The 25,237-nt window shown below is 42.6% G+C and overlaps 2 protein-coding genes across 2 annotated transcripts in view; both read left to right on the forward strand.

The window, feature by feature from the left end:
• Positions 1 to 10,024, forward strand: part of cfap52 (cilia and flagella associated protein 52) — a 14,247-nt gene extending 4,223 nt beyond the window's left edge. Inside the window, exons 10-15 of the mRNA XM_019862063.1 lie at positions 912 to 1,060; positions 1,607 to 1,752; positions 2,213 to 2,364; positions 2,786 to 2,891; positions 8,161 to 8,272; positions 8,966 to 10,024. Coding sequence (XP_019717622.1) covers positions 912 to 1,060; positions 1,607 to 1,752; positions 2,213 to 2,364; positions 2,786 to 2,891; positions 8,161 to 8,272; positions 8,966 to 9,147 — 847 coding nt within the window. The 3' untranslated portion in view covers positions 9,148 to 10,024. The remainder of the gene's footprint in view (positions 1 to 911; positions 1,061 to 1,606; positions 1,753 to 2,212; positions 2,365 to 2,785; positions 2,892 to 8,160; positions 8,273 to 8,965) is intronic.
• Positions 10,025 to 10,200: 176 nt separating this feature from the next.
• usp43a (ubiquitin specific peptidase 43a) overlaps positions 10,201 to 25,237 on the forward strand; it is a 59,185-nt gene continuing 44,148 nt past the window's right edge. The window contains exons 1-2 of the mRNA XM_019862060.1: positions 10,201 to 11,736; positions 23,626 to 23,790. Coding sequence (XP_019717619.1) covers positions 11,143 to 11,736; positions 23,626 to 23,790 — 759 coding nt within the window. The 5' untranslated portion in view covers positions 10,201 to 11,142. The remainder of the gene's footprint in view (positions 11,737 to 23,625; positions 23,791 to 25,237) is intronic.

Raw genomic sequence — 25,237 nt, forward strand, 5'->3', positions numbered from 1 at the left:
CACACACACACACACACACGCACACACACACACACACACACACACACGCACACACGCCCCTCGGGCATCTATTCAAATGCAAACTCAGGCTGCTGATTAAAAATTAAAAATTGCAGAAATTAGAAAACCAGTCTGTAGTTCCCGTCTTGTGTGAATGAAAATCTGTTCTCAAAAAGTACTGTATTGAATTTAGTACCCACTAACCACACTAGAGAGCAGTATAAGCACACTTTTCTTATCTAATGATTCAATGAGCTACAGTAGCGCCACATTTATAGTATACAATATTAAATTAATACTAATATATTAATTTAATTGGTTTATTATTATTATTATCATTATTATTATCCTTATTGTATTTGTGGTAGTAGTATTAACAATGTGCAATTATGATTTTTAGAAGTTATGTACTTGGTTTGATTTCAATTGAGGATGGATGTTAATATTTAATTCCATTACATTTCATTAAAATTATCTTTTTTTTTAAACAAGTGAATACATACATGTAAAAATGATAATTGATTCGCTATATATAAAGTTTATGTCATACTACACATAATGATATCGATTCATAGAGTAATTGTTTATTATACTTTAGACTCAGCGCATCTTGTTTGACTTGGTTTATTATAATGGACTTTAATAATGATATAATGCAACACTCTTATGAACTAGGATAAGACCACTAGTATACCACGTTTCCTGATTCTTGCTTTATTGTTTTAGAACGAGTGTGTAAACCAAACAAATGCACATTGTCATCAATCGCGTCGACGCATGACTGGAACTTCGCAACCATGAACCTGACCCAGACCGAATACTTTTCGCACATCTCACATTTTCTTGTTGCCACGTTGCCAACTACAGACGTTGATCTCTACATTTTGTTGCTTTTTGTCATGTGTCGTCAGCGGCTCCTCAGAGTTGTTTGTCACCGGCTCAGAGGAGGACATCAGAGCGTGGCATATAGACAACTCCAAAGAGCTCCTGAGGATCCCACAACCTTGCCTTACCTGTAACACTGTGCACCTGATGATTGACGGACACAGCATTGTCACTGGTAGGAATCAATGCAAATGACCCTCGGTATAGATGTTTTAATCAAATAAAGAGGTGTGGTTCGGTCTACTAGTGCGCTGAGTTGTCTCTCTGGTAAGGACAAAGAGCGCACTAGCACGTCGCCCCCTAAGCTAGCTTTGTGGAAAGCGCTCCGAGCGATTATTTGCAAATAAAACCAGGAACGGAAGAAGACACGCCCAGGTTCTCAGTTAATTCCTCGATTGAACAACCTCGAGCAGGAATAAGAAATCAATCTGATCACGCCCTTTTCGCCGCAGCTCTCCTTTCTCAATGTTTCATTGCACTTGAGAAAGCTTGGGTAAATGTAGCTATCATTAATATGATCGCAAGGACCCGTTTCAGTTTCATTTAGAGCCGAAGTAACTTATAGGATTCTATATGGAAGATAGGATGGGATTAACGGTTAATTTATGGAAAATTAATGAGGGAAGTCTTAAATAAGGATGACAAAAATAGTGAGTTCCCTTGGACTGGCTGGCGAGTCGTCCAGGTTGGATTTCATCATGTTATTATTTTTTCTTGACAGGATGGAATGACGGGAAGATCCGCGTATTCGCGCCGCAGAGCGGCCGTCTCATGCTCATCATTCACAATGCACACCGAAATGGCGTGTCGGCCATCAAGGGCTCCACGGACTGCAAGAAGATCGTGAGCGGGGGGCAGGAGGGAACGGTCAGTTTTGAATGATGCTTATATTGCCTCAATTCTAAAAAGGCTTGGTTTCACCAAACACTGGGTTCTGACCAAAAGGCTGAGAAATTATTTTTATTAGTAGTTTGACAAATGATTTAATTCTAGATATATAGCCATGACACTTCATGAGTGATGCTGTCTCATCACATAGCTCGAGTTCTCACTGACATTCTTACATGATGTTCGTCACTCACTCCATGAACTGTGACATTTCTTCTCATGATTACGACACACACTTTCTAAGATCTACATCATGAAAACATGTTTTCAAAAATACATTGCATTCAGTGACAGATACCTATACTATACATATGCATGCCTTTTTCAAGTGTACCTAAACATTTTGGCATTTCTCTCCCCTCATACTAGTCGTGACAAGCCGAGATTCACCCCTAGTGATTTATTGCCTAAGTAAGCGCGTTTGCTGAATCCAACGCAGGTGTGTGTTTGGGAGCTGCTGAAGCACGGCCACCGACGGCTTGCGTTCTTGACGGAGCACAAATCCACCGTCAGGTGTGTCCAGATCAAGAGCGATGACAAGGAAGCTGTCACTGCCAGCATGGACGGAACCTGCATCCTCTGGGACATTGTGTGAGTTGCCTCGCAACCAAACCATACTTGGGAACACACTTAACCTACTCACAAATCCTGTGGGATATTTGGCTTTCGGTCAGAATTTCTAGATGAGTCTTAAATGCGCTACCGTGGTGCCATGATATATGAATGAACCAATGTGTGAGGTTTCAATGCTCACAGGCACATTTTCAGTTATCCTCTGTGAAAAAAACAACTAATATTACTGCAGCTGACTGAGCTTCGTTGTGAATGACACCGTGTACATCCGTATGTGTGTATTATACTCCCCCTAGGTGGCCAATGCACGCTCACCAGAAAGAGCAGCACAGTGTCCTTTGAAATGAAGTAACAAAAGTTGCAAAAAAAACAATTAATTTTTTTACATTCTATTTAATTATATCATATTTATTTTTAAGTGCCACCTTTCTTTCGATAGGAAATTTGTGCGAATTCGGAAGATAATAAGCAAAAACTCATCCTTCAAGACTGTATGCTACCACCCTGAAGAGCACCAGATTCTCACTAGCGGCACCGACAGGAAGGTTGGTTTCGCCGACGTTATTTCCATTGCCCCTCAGTGTAGGGCAGTGGACTGTTTCCATCTTGACATTTTTCAATTTTCAGCTAAAAAATGTCACGTTAAGACACAGAACTAAATCGGCGGTAAACACGGCGGCTAAATGTCCCATTATTGCATCATAATATTTTCCCCTCGCTGAGCTGAGCAGAAGCGAGAAGCCTGCTGCTGTGCTACGATTAGCCCGGCCTCCCACGGCGACCACTTGCACAACACACACACACGCACACATTCGCAGATTTGTATTTGCAAAGCCTGTCGTGTCATTCTCGGCTGGTCATAATTAGGCTGGCTCTGTCCTTGTTCCCCGAATGTGTGTGCATTTCATCCACACCCCCCTTCACCCTCAGCATCGCTCGTCTCATCAGACATGCCGAGAGACACAGAAGACACAAAAGTACAGACTCTAAAATTTACAAAAGTAACAATTCATTTTTACATTCAATTATAACGTCACATTGTTGTTTTAGAGATAGCTAGCGTTGGCTCCGGTTTTATGCTATCAAAACAATGAGCTCCCTTAGATTTGAAGTTATGTGAGTGAGAAAAAACATGCAAATTAGCAAGCACTAAAAAAATCTGAATTCCTTACTTGTATGTTTTGCTTGATTACACAGAGAATTTTTGAACCCCAGTGGTTAGTTGTTTTTAGGCACAAGTCAAATGATTCAGCACTTGTAGCTGACAACATCAAATAATGTTCAGGCCATGGATGCGGCGACGCTGTCCTTGTTTTTCTCCTTCCTTATAGGACCGCAAGATGTCAAATTAATCATGATCCCAACTGCAGTTGACCTTACTCCCCTTTGTTTAGGCAAGGGAAGGCAGTTTTATTTATGTAGCACATTTCATACACAAGGCAACTCAATGTGCTTCACACAAGCAAAGCCATAACACCTAAAGCGTGTACAAACACAACAACAGTTAACGACATTAAAAACCAAAGCAGAGAAAACAAGAGTAGCTTACAAAAATTACCAAAACCCACATTGACACCATTTAAACACATTAACTAAAAACATTTCAAAGTAAGGTCAAGAAATAAAAGAAGGTTTCTAAATTAAATGGAAAAAAAAAAGATTTTAAATTGTTCAGAATACCTTAGTCAAAGGTGTAGGGGCGAAAAGGCAAAGTTTGTAACTTGGATTTGAAAACATTTACACTCAGGACTGATTTCACTTCTGGGTTTGGTCATGTGATGTTCACAAGCTGAGCCCAGAGGTACTGTGATGTCATTTTCGGTGGACAGCAAGTGACAGTACAAGGCAAAATGGCCGCCACCTGAAATGGGGGGGGAAAAAAAAAAACCTGTTGGATTTTGCTGCTTAGTTCATCTTCCACAAATGCAATAGCAATCTGCATACCGTGTTTAGACTAGTGGGGGTGCGTAGAACATATTGTGAAGATAATTTTTGACTTAACTTGTCCTTTTACGAATCACATTCAAGAATTAATCTATCATATTCAATCTCATGTTAACTCATTCACTCCCAAAGACATTTTTAAACGTCTTTTCAGACTTGGTCTAGAATTGGCTGGTACTGCTATTTAAAGTGCCTCTGGTTAACTCCATATAAACTTAAGTTGTTCTAGTGGACTTTTCCTGATGTTTTATCTGCCACCATCTTGTGACATCAATGGGCATGTGTAAAACTTTGGGAGTGGGGATTCATCTACTCACATATTTTTTGCTATTCATGGCAGGACTCAGTCCCTATGCCTTACGTATACAGTAATAACACTGTCAAAAGAAAAAGTAATCAGATGAGGTAATAATCATGTACGGATATTTGAATAATCGATTGAAGCACAGTGACGACGTATTTGCATTTCATTACTTCTCACCCCTGCTGAAAGGTGAAGATAAGTTGCTCTGATTAGCACAACTGTGAAAAAGGATGGATGCAGAGCATCGCTCGTGCCTTCCTGCGTGCGGATGTGCCAACGCCAGCCTAGTGCCAGCCAAATCCACCATCTGCTCATCCCAGGACACAGGCACTCTGTCTGCAGGCGGATGAATACGCCCATATCGACCCGCTTAGGGCAGCACTTTAGAAATATACTCAAGAGATGTAAGATTTGTCCAGTCGATTATCGCGGTATGATTGATTTATGCCCAAAACTGAATTCATTAGAGATCGTGGCACATCAGATTCACTGCCTTGAAGCTAGACGGTTGTACTGAGCATCCATCCGTCCATTTTGCTACAATGCTTGCCCTCGTTAGGGTCGCGAGCGAGTTGGAGGTGATGCCAGCTGACTTTTGGGCAACAGGCACGGTCCACACTGGAGTGGTCGGTAGTCGATCACAGCGCACTCGTAGATAAAGAATTCACACTCCGATTCACAACTATGAACATTTTTGAGTCTTCAATGAACCTAACATGTGTGAAAGCTAGGATACATCGAGAGAACATGCAAACGCCACACAAGCAGGTCGGAATCAAGATTTAAACCCAGAACCGCAGACCTGGGAAGCAGCTGTCATTCCCACGAGTACACTGTACCATGGTCATGCGTAAAATTTCCATACAGTAAAATACAGTAGAGGTTTATAGCTTGCAAATGTCTATGTGGCTGGCGTACATGGTGCCTGGGTGCCAAAAATTTGTGTCAACATATTTTTGTGGGTCTTTTCAGACTTGGTCTAGAATTGGCTGGTACTGCTATTTAAAGTGCCTCTGGTTAACTCCATATAAACTTAAGTTGTTCTAGTGGACTTTTCCTGATGTTTTATCTGCCACCATCTTGTGACATCAATGGGCATGTGTAAAACTTTGGGAGTGGGGATTCATCTACTCACATATTTTTTGCTATTCATGGCAGGACTCAGTCCCTATGCCTTACGTATACAGTAATAACACTGTCAAAAGAAAAAGTAATCAGATGAGGTAATAATCATGTACGGATATTTGAATAATCGATTGAAGCACAGTGACGACGTATTTGCATTTCATTACTTCTCACCCCTGCTGAAAGGTGAAGATAAGTTGCTCTGATTAGCACAACTGTGAAAAAGGATGGATGCAGAGCATCGCTCGTGCCTTCCTGCGTGCGGATGTGCCAACGCCAGCCTAGTGCCAGCCAAATCCACCATCTGCTCATCCCAGGACACAGGCACTCTGTCTGCAGGCGGATGAATACGCCCATATCGACCCGCTTAGGGCAGCACTTTAGAAATATACTCAAGAGATGTAAGATTTGTCCAGTCGATTATCGCGGTATGATTGATTTATGCCCAAAACTGAATTCATTAGAGATCGTGGCACATCAGATTCACTGCCTTGAAGCTAGACGGTTGTACTGAGCATCCATCCGTCCATTTTGCTACAATGCTTGCCCTCGTTAGGGTCGCGAGCGAGTTGGAGGTGATGCCAGCTGACTTTTGGGCAACAGGCACGGTCCACACTGGAGTGGTCGGTAGTCGATCACAGCGCACTCGTAGATAAAGAATTCACACTCCGATTCACAACTATGAACATTTTTGAGTCTTCAATGAACCTAACATGTGTGAAAGCTAGGATACATCGAGAGAACATGCAAACGCCACACAAGCAGGTCGGAATCAAGATTTAAACCCAGAACCGCAGACCTGGGAAGCAGCTGTCATTCCCACGAGTACACTGTACCATGGTCATGCGTAAAATTTCCATACAGTAAAATACAGTAGAGGTTTATAGCTTGCAAATGTCTATGTGGCTGGCGTACATGGTGCCTGGGTGCCAAAAATTTGTGTCAACATATTTTTGTGGTTGACTTATTCAAGGAGGTCAACTTAATTTTTTTCCTATGTCCTGTTATTAACCCTTTAAGCTCAGGATATTCGAACAAAAAAACTGTGGAGCCATATTTTTTTGTGCCCAGCGCAAGTCTAGCGCAAAGCTCAGTCTAACTGTGCCCATGAGTGGAATTTTCTTTCATTTGGTATTTTTGTAGACCACAGCCATCTTGCTTACCAGCTCATGGAAGCGACTCCTATCATCCCCTTTAAAGTCAAGGCAGGAGAGGCACACATTCTTTGACATGGTGGGAGCACAAAGAGACTCGCTCCATGCAGGAGATGGAAGCGTGCAAAGTATGTTTATAAGGAACAGCAAGCAGACCTCCAAGGGTGGGCAGTGTAAAATTGGCCCTGGTGATCCTTGACCATTGTGTGCACTTGGAGACCGTATTTCACCCCGATCTTTTGTGTTTGTGTGTGTGCGCGCGATCTGGCGGTTTGTTTTAAAAAATATTTTTACATGGTTTCAGAGGGTTTGATCTACGCCGTATTCATGAACGAAATGAGATGACACTGGTTTTACATTTGTCAGGTTCGAATCCAGTAAGTGGACAAAAATAGAAAAAGTGACTCCCAACTTTTCCGTCTCTATATATGCGCAACGGCGCAGTTCATCGGCTTTGGACTGTGGCCCAGTTTCCCTCCCTCCTCGAGAACACAGATGGGCCAAGAAAAGTCGCACAGGCGGCGTCGCTAATAAGCTGCTCAAAATGAGATGAGGCAGGAAGAGGTCGTGACTGGAAAGAGCCATGAGAACGAGGAAAACACGAGACACAATGTTTGAGGGTGACTTGAGGAACATTACACTTGTCTGTTTGGTGTTGTTTTTTTAAAAATAATGTCAGTATGTTTCCTTTGCCGTGTTTTGTGCGAGTAATCCGGAGCAATCGTATACAGAGCTCGGGCTGTCACAATCAGATCTTTGTAGAATCAATTATCCTTTTGTTTACCGCATTGAATAAACCTGCATTTTTTGGGTCAGACTGATCCTTACAGGTCTTTTTTTTGCGGTCTCTTTCATTTGTATAATCAGCTTTGCTCTAAATAATAATAAAAAAAGGGACGTGTCAGTGTGCACTGTTTTTCTCACCTGTGCTATAAATAATCACAGACAGCAATCGTTTTTTTTTTTTTGTCATACTTTTATACTTTAACAGCTGCAAATACTCAGGGACGATTAATGTTGGCTTCCATTTAGCAGGCATAATTTCATTATCGTTTGATGCAGGTTGATGCGTGTGTGTGTGTGTGTGTGTGTGTGTGTGTGTGTGTGTGTGTGTGTGTTTGTCGGGAAAATAATCTGATTTTTAAAACAAGCACAAAGTAAGAGTAGTCATAAAAAAGAAAAAAAAAACACAAAAAAAAAAACACAGACAGCCTTAAAGGACAAATATATCTTGGTCTTGGTCTTTATTGCAGCTGTCAAATAAGTAACTGTCGACTACCTGTTCAGATCGTCTACTGGGATGTGCATGACGGGACAGCAATCAGAGAGCTTCAGGACGCGCAGACGTTGGCCATCAACTGCATGCACATCTCCCATGACGGCAGATACTTTGTGACAGGTAATGGACCATTAAGCAGCTGCTGCTCACCGCCTCATCCCTGCGCTACACTTTCAACTACATGATGCACAGTGATTGAAAATGCTGGCAGTAAGAACGTCTACCTGTCTTTTTTCCGCATGCTTTCACCAAAGAGGCTGTGTCGATTCACTAGTGTGGATTTGACTGTTTTGGGGCATATTCATGTCTACGGTTTCGAAGGGTGACATTTTGCATGTTGTAATAACTGCTGGAGATGACTCCCCACAGAAGTCATTACCAAAAATATATAGCCATTTATTTTAAATTCAGTACAATGGAATCATGTCATCAATAATTCAAAACAATAATTTCAGTTTTTGCTTCTTTGTTTTTTGAAGGGGGAACTTTGGAACGCTTTCATTATATAATGAATGTTTTGAGTTTCGAGCATAAATGGAACAAATTAAACTCTTATCTCGATGCACCATTACAAGACCAATTTTATGTTGTTTCTTTTAATAATCAAATAAAATAGAATAAAATGTGGGGGGCATGGCTCAGTGATAGAGTGGTCGTTTCCCAACCCAGGGGTTGGTAGTTTGATCCCCGGCCATTGCGACCGTGTCTATATTAGGTTTATTGCACAATCTTAGGGGTTAACTTTTTGCGGTGCTTTGCAACTGACAAAGTTGAATGAAAGCAAATGAATATTTGAGGACGTTTCTCCGACAGGTGGCGATGATAAGCTGGTGAGGGTGTGGGACTACATGGACGGTATGGTCACCCACGTCGGAAGAGCTCACGGCGGAGCCATCACCAGCGTGGAGATCTGCTGCAACAACAGCACCCTCATCACCACCAGCGCAGACGGAGCTGTCATGCGATGGAAGTTTCCTCACCCCGTCGTGGAGTGATGGAATATGTTGGGTTGGACAAATAACATTTGCTCCACTGCAGTGAGGCATCTTTGTATATATGGCTTGTTTTTCAACAATTTGATCAATCACGTGAAAAGACACTTAAAAAAAAAGTCTAAGGCAAAGGAACCTAAAATATTACCTTCGAACAATAATTTGGTCTTGGAAAACATCAGGGGCGTTCGACTTTAGAGGTTGCCCTGCTCATTTTCCCTAAAATGCAACCGAATAAACTTCTTTAAAAGTTTTCTAAGCAGATTTGGTACATTCGCCCTTTATTATGTACTGCCTTTTGCGCATTTTCCAACAATAGCAGAGTAAGAGCATTATGGAAATTACGGAAATGTCGGCTCTGACTATCTGTTCCAATAAATCAGCATATCTGGCCCACTAAATTCAATCTTGGGCGGCGGTGAGCTGTGAAATTAAGGCTCGAATGATTAGAATCAGAGTAGAACGAGGCAGATGCTGGTTTTCCCGTCGACAAACCCAAAGTGCACAAAAGCTCCCATTTATGTATTTGCTGGAGTTTTTCAGTGGCGGCAGCCTTAATGTGAGTGAAGCTATTTATAGACTCCCTTGTCTACTGTGTTTTAGACAAGGTGTTTCACACTGACAATAGCGCGGAAGGAGATGGTGCATCAAACTGACCATCTGCATTGAGACAGCAGCATCTGTAACGCACATCTGCTAGCCTATTAAACATTAAAACATGCTTTTTTTTTTAAAATATGCCGTGGATATAAAAAAATATACACACCCCTGTTTTAATGCCATTTTTTGTGATAAAATTGTTGGGGGGACCAACATACCAATCCAATGAAGTTGGTACTTTGTGTGAAATGTAAATAAAAACAATACAATGATTACCAAATCCTTTCCAACCCATCTTCAATTGAAAACACTCCAAAAACAAGAGATTTAATGTTTTTGATGAACATTATTGGCCATTCGTCCCGGGAGAGAAGTAAAATCCTGGCGCCGTCCCTGCCAAAATGGCACCAATGCTCTATTAAATTAGATTAGATTACGTCTCATTGCATGAGAACAGGGTTCACCAACGTTTTTGAAACTGAGAGCTACTTTTTGAGTTCTGATCATGCAAAAGGCTATGGCCACCGATTTCATACACACTCCTGAAAAAACAAATTCACTCAAATTATTTTGGGGGAAATATTCTCATCGTCATTGCGCCAGCTAACTTCTCTCCACAAATGCTATGGTTTGTTTATTCACCACAGTACTGACCTTTGGGCTATGCAGTACAAAAGATATACTTTTTAAATCATTGTTTACCAATTTACACCAATCTAATGTCCCCAAGACTACTGAAGTGGTCCTAGGGGGACACCTAGTGCCGGTGGGCACCCGGATTAGAATATCAGGCAGACCTTTTTCTTCAGACAAAAAATAGTGAATAGATGAGTTTTCCAACAAATAACCGAGGATAGACTTGGGAAAAAAATGTTGTTGCTGTTTTTTATCCATATCTGTAATGACATTTCCAATGCTTTCAATACGAAATGTGTTCTGAGACCCACGCGCGGTAGCGGAATGACTTCAACACGCATCTCGGGGCGGCACGACTCCTATTGCACGTCAATGGCAGGTGGACCTAATGAAGTGGTCGGTGCGTGTTTATTTTTCTTCCCGGGTGCGTTGTGAGGGGCGGGCATTGTTCTCGCTATCGGGGCGGGAGAAAGCAACGTTAGCTTCGGGAGTAGTCAAGTAGGACGAGTGGTACCGAGGATGGGGAGGCCACGACATCTATAGAAGCGACGAGCTCATCACATGCTTTCCCGGTGCCGGTTCAGTGCCACTTTGGCGGCGGCGATGTTTGCGGAAAAGCGGGAGGAGCTCGAGGAGGAAGAGGAGGAGGAAGACTAGACTGTCTGGCAGACAGGTGCGCCTCCGCCTCCTCCTCCTCCTCCACCACCACAGTAGAGCGAGTGTTCCTCCTGTCAGGTGCAGGCAGCAGCAGCAACAGCAGCCATGGATTCCCGCAAGGAGAAGGCGCGCAAGCCCACGAAAGCCAAAACGACCAACCGGAAAGAGAAGAAGCACCGGAGCGGCATGTTCACCCGGCGAAGGTCTCTTCGTTCTCTCAGTCAATTCATGGGCAGGATTCTGAAAACTTTGAGCACTTTGGCGCACTTCGGCGAGGGACGGCCGCCGGAGCCCGGGGAGGAAGACGATGACGGCGGCTTCGGTCGAAGCGACACCGGCGGCTTTAAAGACGAAGACGCTGCGGGCGTTTCGAAGGAGGGTGCCGTGAAGAAGAGCTCCACGCTGTCGTCCCACGGCTCGGTCAAGGAGCGACTGTCGTGGTGCTACGGCGACAAGACGCCCGGCGCTCTGGGGCTCAAAAACCACGGGAACACCTGCTTCATGAACGCCGTGGTGCAGTGCCTCAGCAACACCGATCTGCTGGCCGAGTACCTCGGGCTGGAGAAGTACAAAACGGACGCGTTGGCCCGGCGGGTGAACGGCGAGGCCGCCAGGGGGGAGGTGACCGAGCAGCTGGCGTCGCTTGTTCGAGCCCTGTGGACGCTGGAGTACACGCCGCAGCTCTCTGTGGACTTCAAGGTGAGACGAGTGTGTCATTAATTCTTTAAACATATTTGAACATTTCACACAATAGTAGTTTGCCTTGTGTTAGTTTTACTGTCTTTCATATTGTCCATCGTCTTGAGTGTTGTAGTCACAAGACGCCACAGGTGCGTCTCGATGGAAGGCGAGCGTGAAATGGGCGTGGTCAAAGCTGGACGTCGCCGGCTCTACCTTAAACTTGTGCTACATTCCAGGAAAGCGGGGAAGTCGGATTTTTTTTCATATCATGTTGAGAGGAAGTTCTTGGGGTTATCTATAGACTATGAACAATGGCAGAGTACAAGCAGTGCTTGGTTTTTCCCAAATAAACGTTATATTCCACAAGAGATAAATCCTGATAATGACTCCAAATCTTTTTGTGATAAAAGGCCTGAAATTATTTTTAGGGAAGAGTTACTGCGAATTATTAGTAATATACTGACTCAATATGAGAAAATTTGAATATTTATTTTGCAAGCCAATTTACCAAGTGCACCCCTAAACATTCTGCTTTTGCCCCTAAAATTTTAATTTAGGGCTGACTGTGCTCCTAGTGGGGAGGAAAATTGTCTGATGCTCTGCATTATGTAAACACATCTCTTTCGAATGATTAACAGTTTCTTCTCCCTTGACCTCAAACAATTCTTTCCCTGTCCGAAAACATGCAGAAATGATCCAAAGCTCTAATAGTCCAATAGAGTTGCAAAAGTGCCTCCACGCTATTGTACACCTAAAGGTACAAAAGTGCACTATACCACAAGAAATACGTCTGCTATTAGGAATTGATTCCCCATTAGATTGCAGTATGTGTAAATGTTGATACTGTAGTGCTCATACTTCAATATTAATTGGAATCAGTTATCAGGGCACTCAATGATTCGCGCAAAGCAGGGCCAGAGGCTGTAAAAAAAAAAACTTGCCTACATTATATGTCATTAACTTGCCATTAAGTGATAAATTGGCCATTTCATGTCCACGTGCAAACCAAAGCCAGTCAAATGAAAACAGTGGGCCTCAAGGCAGCTAAGCAAGTGTGTCACGATGTAACGTCGAGTCAGTGCAATAGTGCATTAAATGATTGTTGCTCCTCTTCGGGGTATTTTATTAAACGGTATTTTATTCTGTGGGTGGGGGTGGGAGGGTGCTTATTCACTCAGACATATTTTTGGAATCGTCTCAAGCAATGGTATGATTTGTCGGCCGAAATTTGAGTCTAAAATAAAATAAAAAGGACTCTTACTGAGAAAAGCAAAGAAGTGGCTTGAATGGAGGCCAATTGGTTGCTTCTCAAAACATGAACATGGATGCAAACAATATTATATCGCTTCACTGACATTGACATGTCCGGGCTCTGACAAATTCCATAAATATGATAAAATCAGCACATTGTAATATTCAACATTTTGACTTTTATCCACTTGATCAGTGATCAATGAACCTTTTACCGTGTGGCACACATTTTCTTGTGAAATCCTTCCACAAGGAATGTCTTGAACAAGGCATAAAGCCCAGAAAGTATCAAATGTTAAATATACAGAACACCTTAACCATATCATACAAAACAAGGAACTACATAACAGTAAAATCTTCTTAAAGGCTTAAATAGTACATTATAAAGATGCTAAGGGTGAAACTATCATTGAAATTTCTCGTATTATGTCATGAATATAGAGTGCCAGTTCAGGCAGGGGCACCACAACATCGTCACCCGAAAAGGCTTTTAATGTGGGACCCAGTCCACAATTCATCCGACTGCTCACTTGCTTTGATAGGTGCTGCCGTTTTTGTTCGCAACAGACTTCCAAAGAGATTACTACAGTGCTATGTACTGAGACAATTACTGTTATAGCACTTTTTTTTCGGACCGAGGGAGAAAGGGTTGCAGCTAATTGGGGCCCGACGTCTATTCGAGGGATGGCCACTACTTGAGGAAAGAGGCAGGAGGACCATTAGGGACCAAAAAAACATCGGCCGCCCTGTAGGTTACTTCCCCTATGTACAGAGAATGAGGCAGTTGTAATCTTAAAGTTACTGTCGATGGCAGCTCCCCAGTTAGCCACACCAAAAAGAAAAATCTCTACCTAAGCAAAAAAGCCCTAATTGGCTGTGACGTGACAAAACTGTGTGTTTTAAAGGCACTGCAGGGATACATTCTGCTGACAAAACATCCATCCATCAATCTGTTTTCCGTAGCCCGTGTCCTCGTTAGTGTTGCAGGGGAGTTGGAGCCTATCCCAGCTGACCTTATAGGTGATCGGCAGGATACTCCCTCGACTGGTCACCAGTCAGTCACAGGGCATCTAGACAACTATCCACACTAACATTCTCACCTATGGAGAATGTAGAGTCAAATTAATGTGGCAATTTAAATATTGAATAAACGTCCATTGTCAACATGTTGCACATGTAGAACATTTGACAATAAAGTTGACTTGACTTGACATAATAAGATAAGATAAGATATCCTTTATTTGTCCCACACTGGGGAAATTTACAATGTGTTTAATAGCGCTACATATTGAATTTTTTTACCTGTTTAAAAAGAAAAAATCAATTGATTAAAGATAAAAATGTAATAAAGCACAACTATCAAGAGGAAAAATACTATTCATAATATCTGGTGTGCTCCAAATTTCCTCTTTGGTGCTTGTAATTGTGGCAAAAATCTAATGTCATATTGTCGCCGCAGAGGCCACAAAATGCATAATTACGGCGTTTGCTTCCTTATTATTATTATTTTTAAATTGATATTATATTGAGTGCAATTTCTATTTAGATTGAATCCTTACCCAGCCCTTCTGCATGTCAAAGTGTTGAGTAAGATAACTAATTTAAGTAGATTGTACATGGTGTCTCTCATAGTCAGTTTGCTTTTATTTTAGCATAAGCCTAACCTAAGACCAAAGCATTTATGGAAAATACATTTGAGATTGGGATGGAGGTGTGGGGGTGAAACCAGAGTACTTGGAGAAAATCCTCACGAGCATGGCGATAACACCCAAATCCCACACAGGAGGGCTTGTTCTGGGATTCAAACCCCCAACCTAAGAACCGAGAGACAGACATGCGAACCACTATTGACGCTCATAGGGAAGGTTTGTTTTGATTGTCACTGTCAATTTCCTCTGTCCCGTTTCCTTGTTCAGAAGTACAGTACACAGGTCATGTTACGATGACGGGGCTTGGTCACGTGATGTCGTTCACATGAGGTTTTATGACTGAACTAGTTTGCATTGCTGTGACTGATTTACACACCGACAGTGTCGTTTCGGCCTGACTCACCTGCGCGACCGACCGGCACGTTGAGGTGGTTAGGCTGCATTCCGCGGCAGTCGTTTGGAGGGAGAGGAGACTCGCACTGATCAACTCCGACTCGCCAGCCTGCTCAAGCACAAAACACAAAACGGGATCTTTTGATACTCAAGGCCATTTAAGAAGTGGTCAACAAGAGCTTGTCTTGCTGTGAAACTGCCCCCTCCTGGGCTTATTGGATGACAGCAAAACAGTTCTCCGACAAGCTGCTGTGAGCCATAACAGACTTGCATAAGCTCAGGTGTGGGAAAAAGAATATGTCGGATAGATGCTGGACACTCCCCCATTGTACATAATGATATCTAGACGTTCTCTGGATTTTGAATTGAATAATCCTCATAAGAACTCAACTCAACTCAACTGTATTTATAGAGCACTTTCAAACAGCCATCGCTGCATAAAAAGTGCTGTACATGGAGCAATTTAACATATACAACAACAGTAAAGCAAACCGGTAATAAAGATGGTAGAAAAGGTAAAAAAATAAGAGGTCAAATTTTCACCACCATACAAATAAAATGTTTTTTTTGTTTGTTTTTTTTAACATAAAATGATAAAGCATGAAATCAAGGCAACACGTTTTTAGCAACTTGTCATACTGATACACTATGTGTAAAAATGTTTGGCTACTTATGATAAGAACTCTGTTTAGTTTATAGTGAGACTGACCCAGTTGTTTCCATGTCCGAAAAAATTGGAGCTCGACCAGAAGCGATTGTGTTGGACTTCGGTGGTTCCGCTGTCTAATGAGGAAGGGTGATAATCGGTGTCGTGAGCGTGTTCATGTCTTTGTTCTTTACCTTATCGCCTCGGTGCACCTCATTTAAGGCACTGTGACAAAATGGTGGTTACTGTGAGTCGGTTCTATTACCTCCTGCTCTTAATGCCTGAATAAGGGGGTGGCACCCACTTGATCTTCTCATTACCGCAGGCTACAAAAAAGAATGATTAAGGATGTGGGAAATTTCCCAGATGGAATTGTCGCCTTCTTCGAAGGAGAATGAGATGATTTCATTTGAGCTGAACGGTTTGCGGTGCACGAGCCATGTCTTGTCCCGCACCAAGATGGATATTTTGGCTGGATCACTGGTGCACCTGCTGGGCCTCTCCTCTGCATCGCAAAGGAAAACATGTCCTTCATTTCCCCTTTCACGGACACAGTGATTTGTGTGTGTGTGTGTGCGTGTGTGTCTGCTGGAGGGAGCGTTACTGTAGCAAGTGCATCCAGCCTGGAAGATGAGGACAAGGATGAGGAAGGAAGGAGGAGGAGGCCCCATGCTGAGATGTCTCCAGTGGTGTGTACTAAGAGTGAAGAAGGAGGAGGGGGCGGGGGGGGGGCGTCGGTTGGTAAATAACAGACTTGCATAAGCTCAGGTGTGGGAAAAAGAATATGTCGGATAGATGCTGGACACTCCCCCATTGTACATAATGATATCTAGACGTTCTCTGGATTTTGAATTGAATAATCCTCATAAGAACTCAACTCAACTCAACTGTATTTATAGAGCACTTTCAAACAGCCATCGCTGCATAAAAAGTGCTGTACATGGAGCAATTTAACATATACAACAACAGTAAAGCAAACCGGTAATAAAGATGGTAGAAAAGGTAAAAAAATAAGAGGTCAAATTTTCACCACCATACAAATAAAATGTTTTTTTTGTTTGTTTTTTTTAACATAAAATGATAAAGCATGAAATCAAGGCAACACGTTTTTAGCAACTTGTCATACTGATACACTATGTGTAAAAATGTTTGGCTACTTATGATAAGAACTCTGTTTAGTTTATAGTGAGACTGACCCAGTTGTTTCCATGTCCGAAAAAATTGGAGCTCGACCAGAAGCGATTGTGTTGGACTTCGGTGGTTCCGCTGTCTAATGAGGAAGGGTGATAATCGGTGTCGTGAGCGTGTTCATGTCTTTGTTCTTTACCTTATCGCCTCGGTGCACCTCATTTAAGGCACTGTGACAAAATGGTGGTTACTGTGAGTCGGTTCTATTACCTCCTGCTCTTAATGCCTGAATAAGGGGGTGGCACCCACTTGATCTTCTCATTACCGCAGGCTACAAAAAAGAATGATTAAGGATGTGGGAAATTTCCCAGATGGAATTGTCGCCTTCTTCGAAGGAGAATGAGATGATTTCATTTGAGCTGAACGGTTTGCGGTGCACGAGCCATGTCTTGTCCCGCACCAAGATGGATATTTTGGCTGGATCACTGGTGCACCTGCTGGGCCTCTCCTCTGCATCGCAAAGGAAAACATGTCCTTCATTTCCCCTTTCACGGACACAGTGATTTGTGTGTGTGTGTGTGCGTGTGTGTCTGCTGGAGGGAGCGTTACTGTAGCAAGTGCATCCAGCCTGGAAGATGAGGACAAGGATGAGGAAGGAAGGAGGAGGAGGCCCCATGCTGAGATGTCTCCAGTGGTGTGTACTAAGAGTGAAGAAGGAGGAGGGGGCGGGGGGGGGGCTTCGCTTGTAAATAAGACCCATGGTCCTCCCTGTCCTGTCTCCATAGTAAAGAAAGGACAGGCATCCGTGAAAGCTGCTTGTTGCCACAACATTCCTCCCTAATTCCTCAAGTGTGAAATTTATGTTCCCCAACTCCTCTTGATTCGGAGGCCACACGGCTCGAGAATTCCTGAGCCTCTTGCTTGATGAGTTCCTTTTGCTATCCAGTTGCGCTTTTTTACATATGCCGGAGTTCACAAAGTGACACTTTTGGTGGGACAATTTCCTTTTGCGTTGCACTTGAACAGCATATGAAATAAAAGTAAAGCGACTTGGTTTTACCAAGTTTTTGTCGAGGAGCCGGTAGGTTTGTGGTGTCAACAACATATGTTACAGTGTGCAAATACTCAAAGACTGCAACTTTAAATCCACCCATGCCTTACTCAATGTTTACACACCAGAGAAGGGAAAAAAAGGTGTTTAGCGAGGCCACTATAACAAGCTGCTCTGTGCCTCTCTGCCACAGTTTGGAGACTAATGAGCAGGTCGTCTTATGCTATGCTACAATGCTATGCTATAATGCTACAAAGTAAACAAATTTGTTTTTTCATTCTGAGACCCGTTCATTACAAAGAGACAAACTTTTTGAACAAAAATAAAAATGTCTCCTATATAGGCTGCCTAAACTGAGGCTCTGAGCGAAAGTTCATGTTCAAATTTCGAAAGCAAATTGAAGCGAAATGATTGCAGCCTTTGATTTGAGTTCTTGTTGAGAAATGTGTCAGTATTCTCAAGTTGTGAGACGCCAACAGTGTTGTGGTCTAGTACAGAACTTAGCAGAAAGTGGTATTAGCATGTTCATTTTGGTATTAAGCTAACTCTACATTTATTGTTTTTATGACTAATTTTCACAGCTGGCATTTTGGCATAATGAAACAGTTAATGGCAGGAAGTGTACAGTTAGCAGCGCTACGTAAACTGTAGAGTGCCTTGTGGGTCAAAAGACAATTACATTTTGGTGACGATATGGGGAAAAATAGCACGTACTTCCTCGAGGATGCATGTGAATTGGCACAAATAGTCTACATGTGTTTAGTGGACTAGCAGGAGACTTTGGGCTGTAAGTCGGAATCGTTTCCCGTGAGGGTTTCCTCCACACTCAGAGTCAAGCCGCTGCTCCTCCACATTGAGAGGAGCCAGATCAAGTGGCTATCTGGTTAGATTGCCTCCTGGACGCCTCTCTGCTGACGAATGCTGAATTTATCCGGCAGAATCTCCAGGGGATGACCCAGGACTCGCTGGAGAGACTTTGTCTCCCGGCTGACTTGGGAACCCCTTGGGATCTCCCGAGGTGAGTTGCAAGAAATGGCTGGGGAGAGGGAAGTCTTCCCTGCACAAAGCAGCTGCCCCTGCGCCCCAATCTTGGATAAGCGGGAGAAAATGGATGGATGGATCCTGATTTGCCACAACCGCACCATCTACCTCATTGTCAAAATTGAGTACTGCAACAAGCTCTTGAACTATTGTTTATTTTTGACCGGTTGGCTTTTCCTGTGGTTGTTGCACTGTTGAATGACAATGTAGAATTCATCCAGAATCTTCCTGGAATGCTGCATTTTTTTATTTATAGAGTATCATTCAGGTTTTTAGCCAGTTACATGAATCAGGCCTCCGGCTGGCTAGGAGTGTCATTTAGTAAAATTCATTGAAACAACACTGACTTACTACGTGTCAAAATCGCAGCGTATTTGTGGATATTGGCATTCATCTTGGTCATTTCATTTTCAGGGCATTCAATTGATTGCAACTGGACTGTTATGTTTGTCGTAGATGTATGCCTTAACTAGTTAGACATGGTAAGGACTGCACCAGCCTCATTTGGTGTGGCAAAACCAAATATTTGTGCCCTACGTTGGAGGCACGTGCCAACTATCAACGGTGACATTCTTTTGGAATGCGAAATGACAATTGTTAAGATGCCTTATAAAGAGGATTTTGTCTGTCAATATGTCGCTGGGTAAACTTCTTCATTAATATTTCATTCAGCTGAAAAAAAAAAAATCATTGGGTTGCCACACCAACTTATGATCGTCCTTTCTCGCGTGAACTGAAGAAGCCTACTGCGGTGAGAGGCGAAACGTCTTCAAAGACAAGAGCAGTCCAGTTGCACTTGATTCAAGCCTGAGAGTTAAAACAGACATGAGGATTTACCTCAAGATCCGAAATGTTCAGTTTTGATGTCCATTCACTGCATGTTTGATGCTGATTGCATCTGGAGGGATGACGTGTCGTTTTATTGCTTAAGTGTTGGCGCACATTAATAGGACTTGAAAACACAGCTCACGGCTTAACACCGGCGGGCCCAAAGGGTTTTTAACAACACAGGCACTTCATGTGCGGGTTGCTTCGGCAAGAGGGGCGCAGATTCATCTTTTTCACGCTTGAAGAGCCGCGGCTCCGTGAGGCTCGAGGAGCTCAGGCGAGGAGATGGAGAGAGGTGTTTGACGTGGTCTCCTTTGTTTAGGGGGTGAGGGTGGGGGGGGTGTATAGGAGGTGTGTGAGAGTGACGCAGGCCAACACTGATGGATTGTTTGTCTCATCCTGCCTCCCCTTTCCTTCAAAGACCTCTCACGACTGAGGATGTTTACAATGTTTGCACACACTAATCTTCGTGGTGGATATGCGCCACCTGGACTGTGATGCGTCTTTTTTTTTTCTGAATGGAACAGATGGTGCTGTGAGAATTTTTTGCAGTATACCGGTAATTACTTATCTTTTTAAGTAAACAACAATTAGTATACTCCATGTTGCATCAGACTAATGCCGGAGGCACATTTAATGTGATGAGATTTAATACAAGAGATGTGTCGAAAATAGACAGGTTAGGTTAATTAAAGTCTAAATTACCCATAGTTGTGAATGTGTCGATTCAATGGACACATAGGAAGTACACTATGTATACTTCCCGAAAGGAAGTATACAGTGTATACTTCCTTTCGGGACCAATTTAAAAAATTTTATTTCAGTTTTTAAAATGTTTTGGGGTTTTGTTTTTTTTTTTTTTCCCCCCCCCCCCCCCAACTCCTCCAGTCACAGACATTTTTCGTGGAAAAACAGATCTTTTGAGGGATCTATCCCCCGCACCCCCACGATATATTTCAACGGGCATCAATTATACGCAGCTATTCATTGTTCGTAGCTGGCCCGCAGCTACGATGTTGCGCAAATATCAATGGTCCACTGTATTACCCTGCGAGTGACTGGTGACTAGCTAACCCGCTCCAGCTCACCTTCAATGCTAATAAGCGCTATTGAAAATGGATGTACGAATGGACGCATGGACTGGATGGATGGGTACGGTATGTTATGCTTTCACAATCACCTAATTGTTGGCTACGTATAATTACCAGTGGGTGCCATCATGGATTTGATGATTCATGATTAAATAGATAGTTAAAAATGTTGCCAGATTGTTGATAGCAACTGAGGCAAAATGAAGTGAACTGTTATCAGCAGGAGCGCTCAACTACCTTACTGGCAAAAGATAACAATTAGGCATTACCGAAGGAATTTTGAGCTCTCCGGCACCTTCTTGGGGAAGCATTATTCTGTTTATCTGCATTGAAACAGAAGTTGAGCACATCTGTTGAAAAATTCTTCTATTCAACCCAAAAATATATTTTTTAAAAAGGATAATTTTCTGCCAAGTCCAAATTCCACTCCACCTACCGTAATCAGCTCAGTTCACACGGGCAATTGTTCATTTATAATGAAATGGGAAGGAAAAAAAAAGGATTTTGCAAGGTCAAGTTGTGTGAGTGAGTGATTGCTGCCTCCAGACACACCTGTACGAGTGAAGCTTAGTTAAAAAATAATGTGTCTGAAAATGGTCCTCATGTTTCACTGCCTGTCACACTGGAATCAATCCAATCCTGTTAGGCGGGATGCACAGTGATGAGGAGAGAGCTCACTTGGTATGTGATGGATGTGACCGCCTAATTCCAGTCCTGTTTGAGCTCTGATGTGTATTGTTTAAAGACGAGAGTGATGGTGCTGGCAATTTGGGAGGGCAGAGGAAGCAAAGGTTGTGCAAATCAAACATCAGGGGTGTTTGGAAGTTGTCTTTACATTTAATAATTTACATCATACTATGTGTGCCATTGGATGTTGTCAAGATTAACATGTTCAGTTTGTCAGAGTGAAATATCAATTGATATAAAAAAAAAAGTATTTTAGAAATTAGAAAAATGTTTGTTGAACAGCAATGAGTCAGCCTGCTAGCTGAATCTTGTTGCTAGGTGATGGGCCACAATGTGCTTATTAAATGGCCATAATTTCCTAAAACGCAATTGACCAAGATTTCTTACACCTTCTTCATAAAGTTGAATGAATACAGTATTGAGTTTAGTGGAAAATCACAACATATTTTGGGGGGTGAAATAGGTCTCAAGGGCACGTTATGGTGATATCTGGCTTCCCGCTATCCCATTTCTTTGCCTCTAACACCACCCCGGAAGCCAGCAAATTCGTTGGTCGGCTTCAATCCCCCATTCTGTGTCGGAGTGATGTTCTACTGAATATAAACCGCACTGACATGGTATGACGTGACGCCTACAAAGGTAATATCGGACTCGGATGACAAGTTGACTGGTGTGTGAAGTTTGACACTCAGCCCTCACCTCCCCGGCCTTGTTGAGATCCGATTCTTATTTTGTTGGAGTTGCAGTTGTCACCCATGTAATCATCTCTGCATTGCCATGTCGTTGCGTAAAAGCACACCCATTTTATTGTGTTTCCGTTGTAACGAGTGGAAAAAAAAAGAAACATCAGACCCGACACATCCTGCCATTAAATATGTCTTCGTTGGTGTTCATTATGCATGTTAAAGATGGCAGTTGTGAACTCCAAATGAACCACGGACCAAATTACAAGTGAGGAAAAATAATGAGGGCACTAAACAGAAGTCCCCGCCTCTCCCCGCACACCGGTAATCGTGCCCTCATCGAAGTGTGTTCCCCTTGGGTTTGTATTAATTTGACGAAAGACCATTCCATCTTCCATCTGTTTCGCCGGTTTTCAATACGGCAAATAAAACTCACATGGTGTTCTATCACAGGCACAGCAGATGGTCTCACTTAGCCTGGCAGCAGCTGCGACTAAACACAAGCGCCGCACACTGCAACACACGAAAACTCGTTTAGTTTGGTGCTTTAGTTTGTCCGACCGGTGACCACACAAACTGTGAAGTTAAAGCACAAGAGTCATATCGCTGCTGGCTTGATCATAAAAAAACTGTCTTCAAAGAGAATGCAAGCGTGACTTTGTACCTGGTAGACAGCAGTGTTGTCATTAGTTGCAAATGTTAAAGCAGTTACACGTCGCTTTCAGTGTAAATTGCTTGGTGATGAAATCAAAGGACGGAATGTTCCTCCACTTTTCTTTGACATGTCATGCCCCTAATTATGGAACCAGCATGTTGTCGACAATCATAGGCTGGGGTGGTATTACTTTATATCGAACGCGACGTGACCCTGTAGATCACAGATATCAAAGTCAAGGCCCGGGGGCCAGATCTGGCTCGGCACATCATTTTAGGTGGCCCGCAAAAACAAATCACACATGTCAAGTTCCATGATGCTTGCTAAAGTCTGAATCAAAATTTAAAATTGTCATATGTAATCCACAATAACAGTCATTATTTTTTACTTCTGATTTTAAAACTAGTTATTCATCAATTTGTTGTGCGCTGTGGATGTAATACGTCGAGGGGATTAAACATGTATAGGATATGGTTTCCCAAAATTCATAACGGCCCCCCCAAGGGAAACCGTAACTACAATGTGGCCCGCGACAAAAATGAGTTTGACACCCTAGCTGTAGATGGTTCAGATCAATGTTAAATTCTGGTAATTAAAAAAAATAATAATAATAAAAATATCCCCTTTTGGCTTACTCAGTGAAGTTGGCTCAATCTTCCCAAATTCGTAACAAGAATTTATGGTGTAGATGACCACACTGATTCCAAAAGACTTTTTTACAGCCCTGTGTTGGTCTCTACTCTGTTATGAAACAGCAAATAAACCAACATTTATCGAACTGGCCATTATGTCCTTTTTTTCCAGAGCATTGTAGCCAAATATGGCTCTCAGTTTCGGGGCAACTCGCAACACGACGCCCTGGAGTTTCTCCTCTGGCTTTTGGACAGAGTTCACGAAGATGCCAAAAACCCAAACAACAACAACAGTAGCAGCAGCAGCAGTAGCAAAAACACCAAAGCCACCGTCAAGGTGAGTAAAAATCGACCGGCTTCACTTGCTTCTTCCATCGACTGAGTGTAGTTTGAAACTACAATTTACACCTATCTCTGGCGCATCATCCGATAATTTGAATTTTATGCACATTTTGTGATCAGCTGTACCATCTTATTTTGCTTGATTCGATCAATTGTTTTTGTGTAATATTACATTTGTAGTATTTCTCCACCTATATATTTATCCGTGGAACGCCGCCACAAATGAATTTTGGCTGCCACATATCGTATACATTTTGGCGCCATCTGTCAATATGTAATCGTATGAACTTTCTTTTGTACTTGTGTGTGTCTGCCAGTCGATACTACCGCTACCCTTTCTGGCACTATACTAGCAGTAACCCAAATGAACCTGAAGTATGAAAAGTATCATCGTTTAAATTTGAGAATCAATTTTCATCTTGTCGGAGGCATTGACAGGTTCGATCCCCATGCCTCTTCAGCAGCTATAATGGCCTGTCTCATCACAGTGTGCTTGGTGGTCTTTTTGCTGTCTTTGTGTCTATTTTTGCTTGGAAACACTGCTCCATGTTGCGCAGAGCCGATAAGACGGTCGTCAGGATCATCGGAGTACGGTACAAAAAGAGTACAATAGGAAGCAAAGTGACCATGAACATTTTTTTCCCTCCTGACTCATATTTTCGTGAGCATAGCTCTGTGAACTCAATTGTACACGATACAGTTTTAAAGTTGGAGAAATTATCTTTGTGAAGCAAACAGATGTATGCGCAACTGTCACTTGTCACAATGTGCCAACCTCGCTTCATGTTGCCGTCACTACCTTCGATGTTATGTATGCCAAAGTCCCATGTAAGACTCCCGTACAGCATCAGCGTCTTACTTGGCTTCATTCTGCCATGCAGGACTCCTAAATCCGCAAGTTAATTTCTTCATCAATATAATTCTGACAAGTTTCGAACTAAAGTGTTTAGTTGTAATTTCTTGTTCTTGAATGTTTTGAAAGCAGCTACATTGTTAACACGGAGCATCACAAAGATCGATAAGTTTTGGCAAAAAAGCCGAAGAATACTTCTGTTGATCCCTAGTAAACAGTACACAAGTACATACGGTAAATAAACAAGGCATGAAAGGCTTTTGTGAGAGGATCAAAGCTGAAACTTGTTCTGTCGTTTCCCTTTAGGCTGGCAGTGGCTGCGGAATTTCCATCTCTTCACCTTGATCTTTTTAGAGTAGCTCAACTAAATGCCGTGAATGAGCAAGGCAGACACATCGTGACTTTGTTTGACACCTTTGTCACGACATGAGCCGATTGACAATATTTATCTTTGTGGCACCGCACTGGCAATTGGAGAACAGGTCAATGCCAATTTGCGAGGGTGTTCTCGGTGTGTGTGTGTGTGTGTGTGTGTGTGTGTGTGTGTGTGTGTGTGTGTGTGTGTGTGTGTGTGTGTGTGGGGGTGTTA

Source organism: Hippocampus comes, unplaced genomic scaffold (assembly GCF_001891065.2).
Source record: "Hippocampus comes isolate QL1 unplaced genomic scaffold, H_comes_QL1_v1.1 scaffold7, whole genome shotgun sequence".
In the NCBI taxonomy this organism is placed as follows: domain Eukaryota; kingdom Metazoa; phylum Chordata; class Actinopteri; order Syngnathiformes; family Syngnathidae; genus Hippocampus; species Hippocampus comes.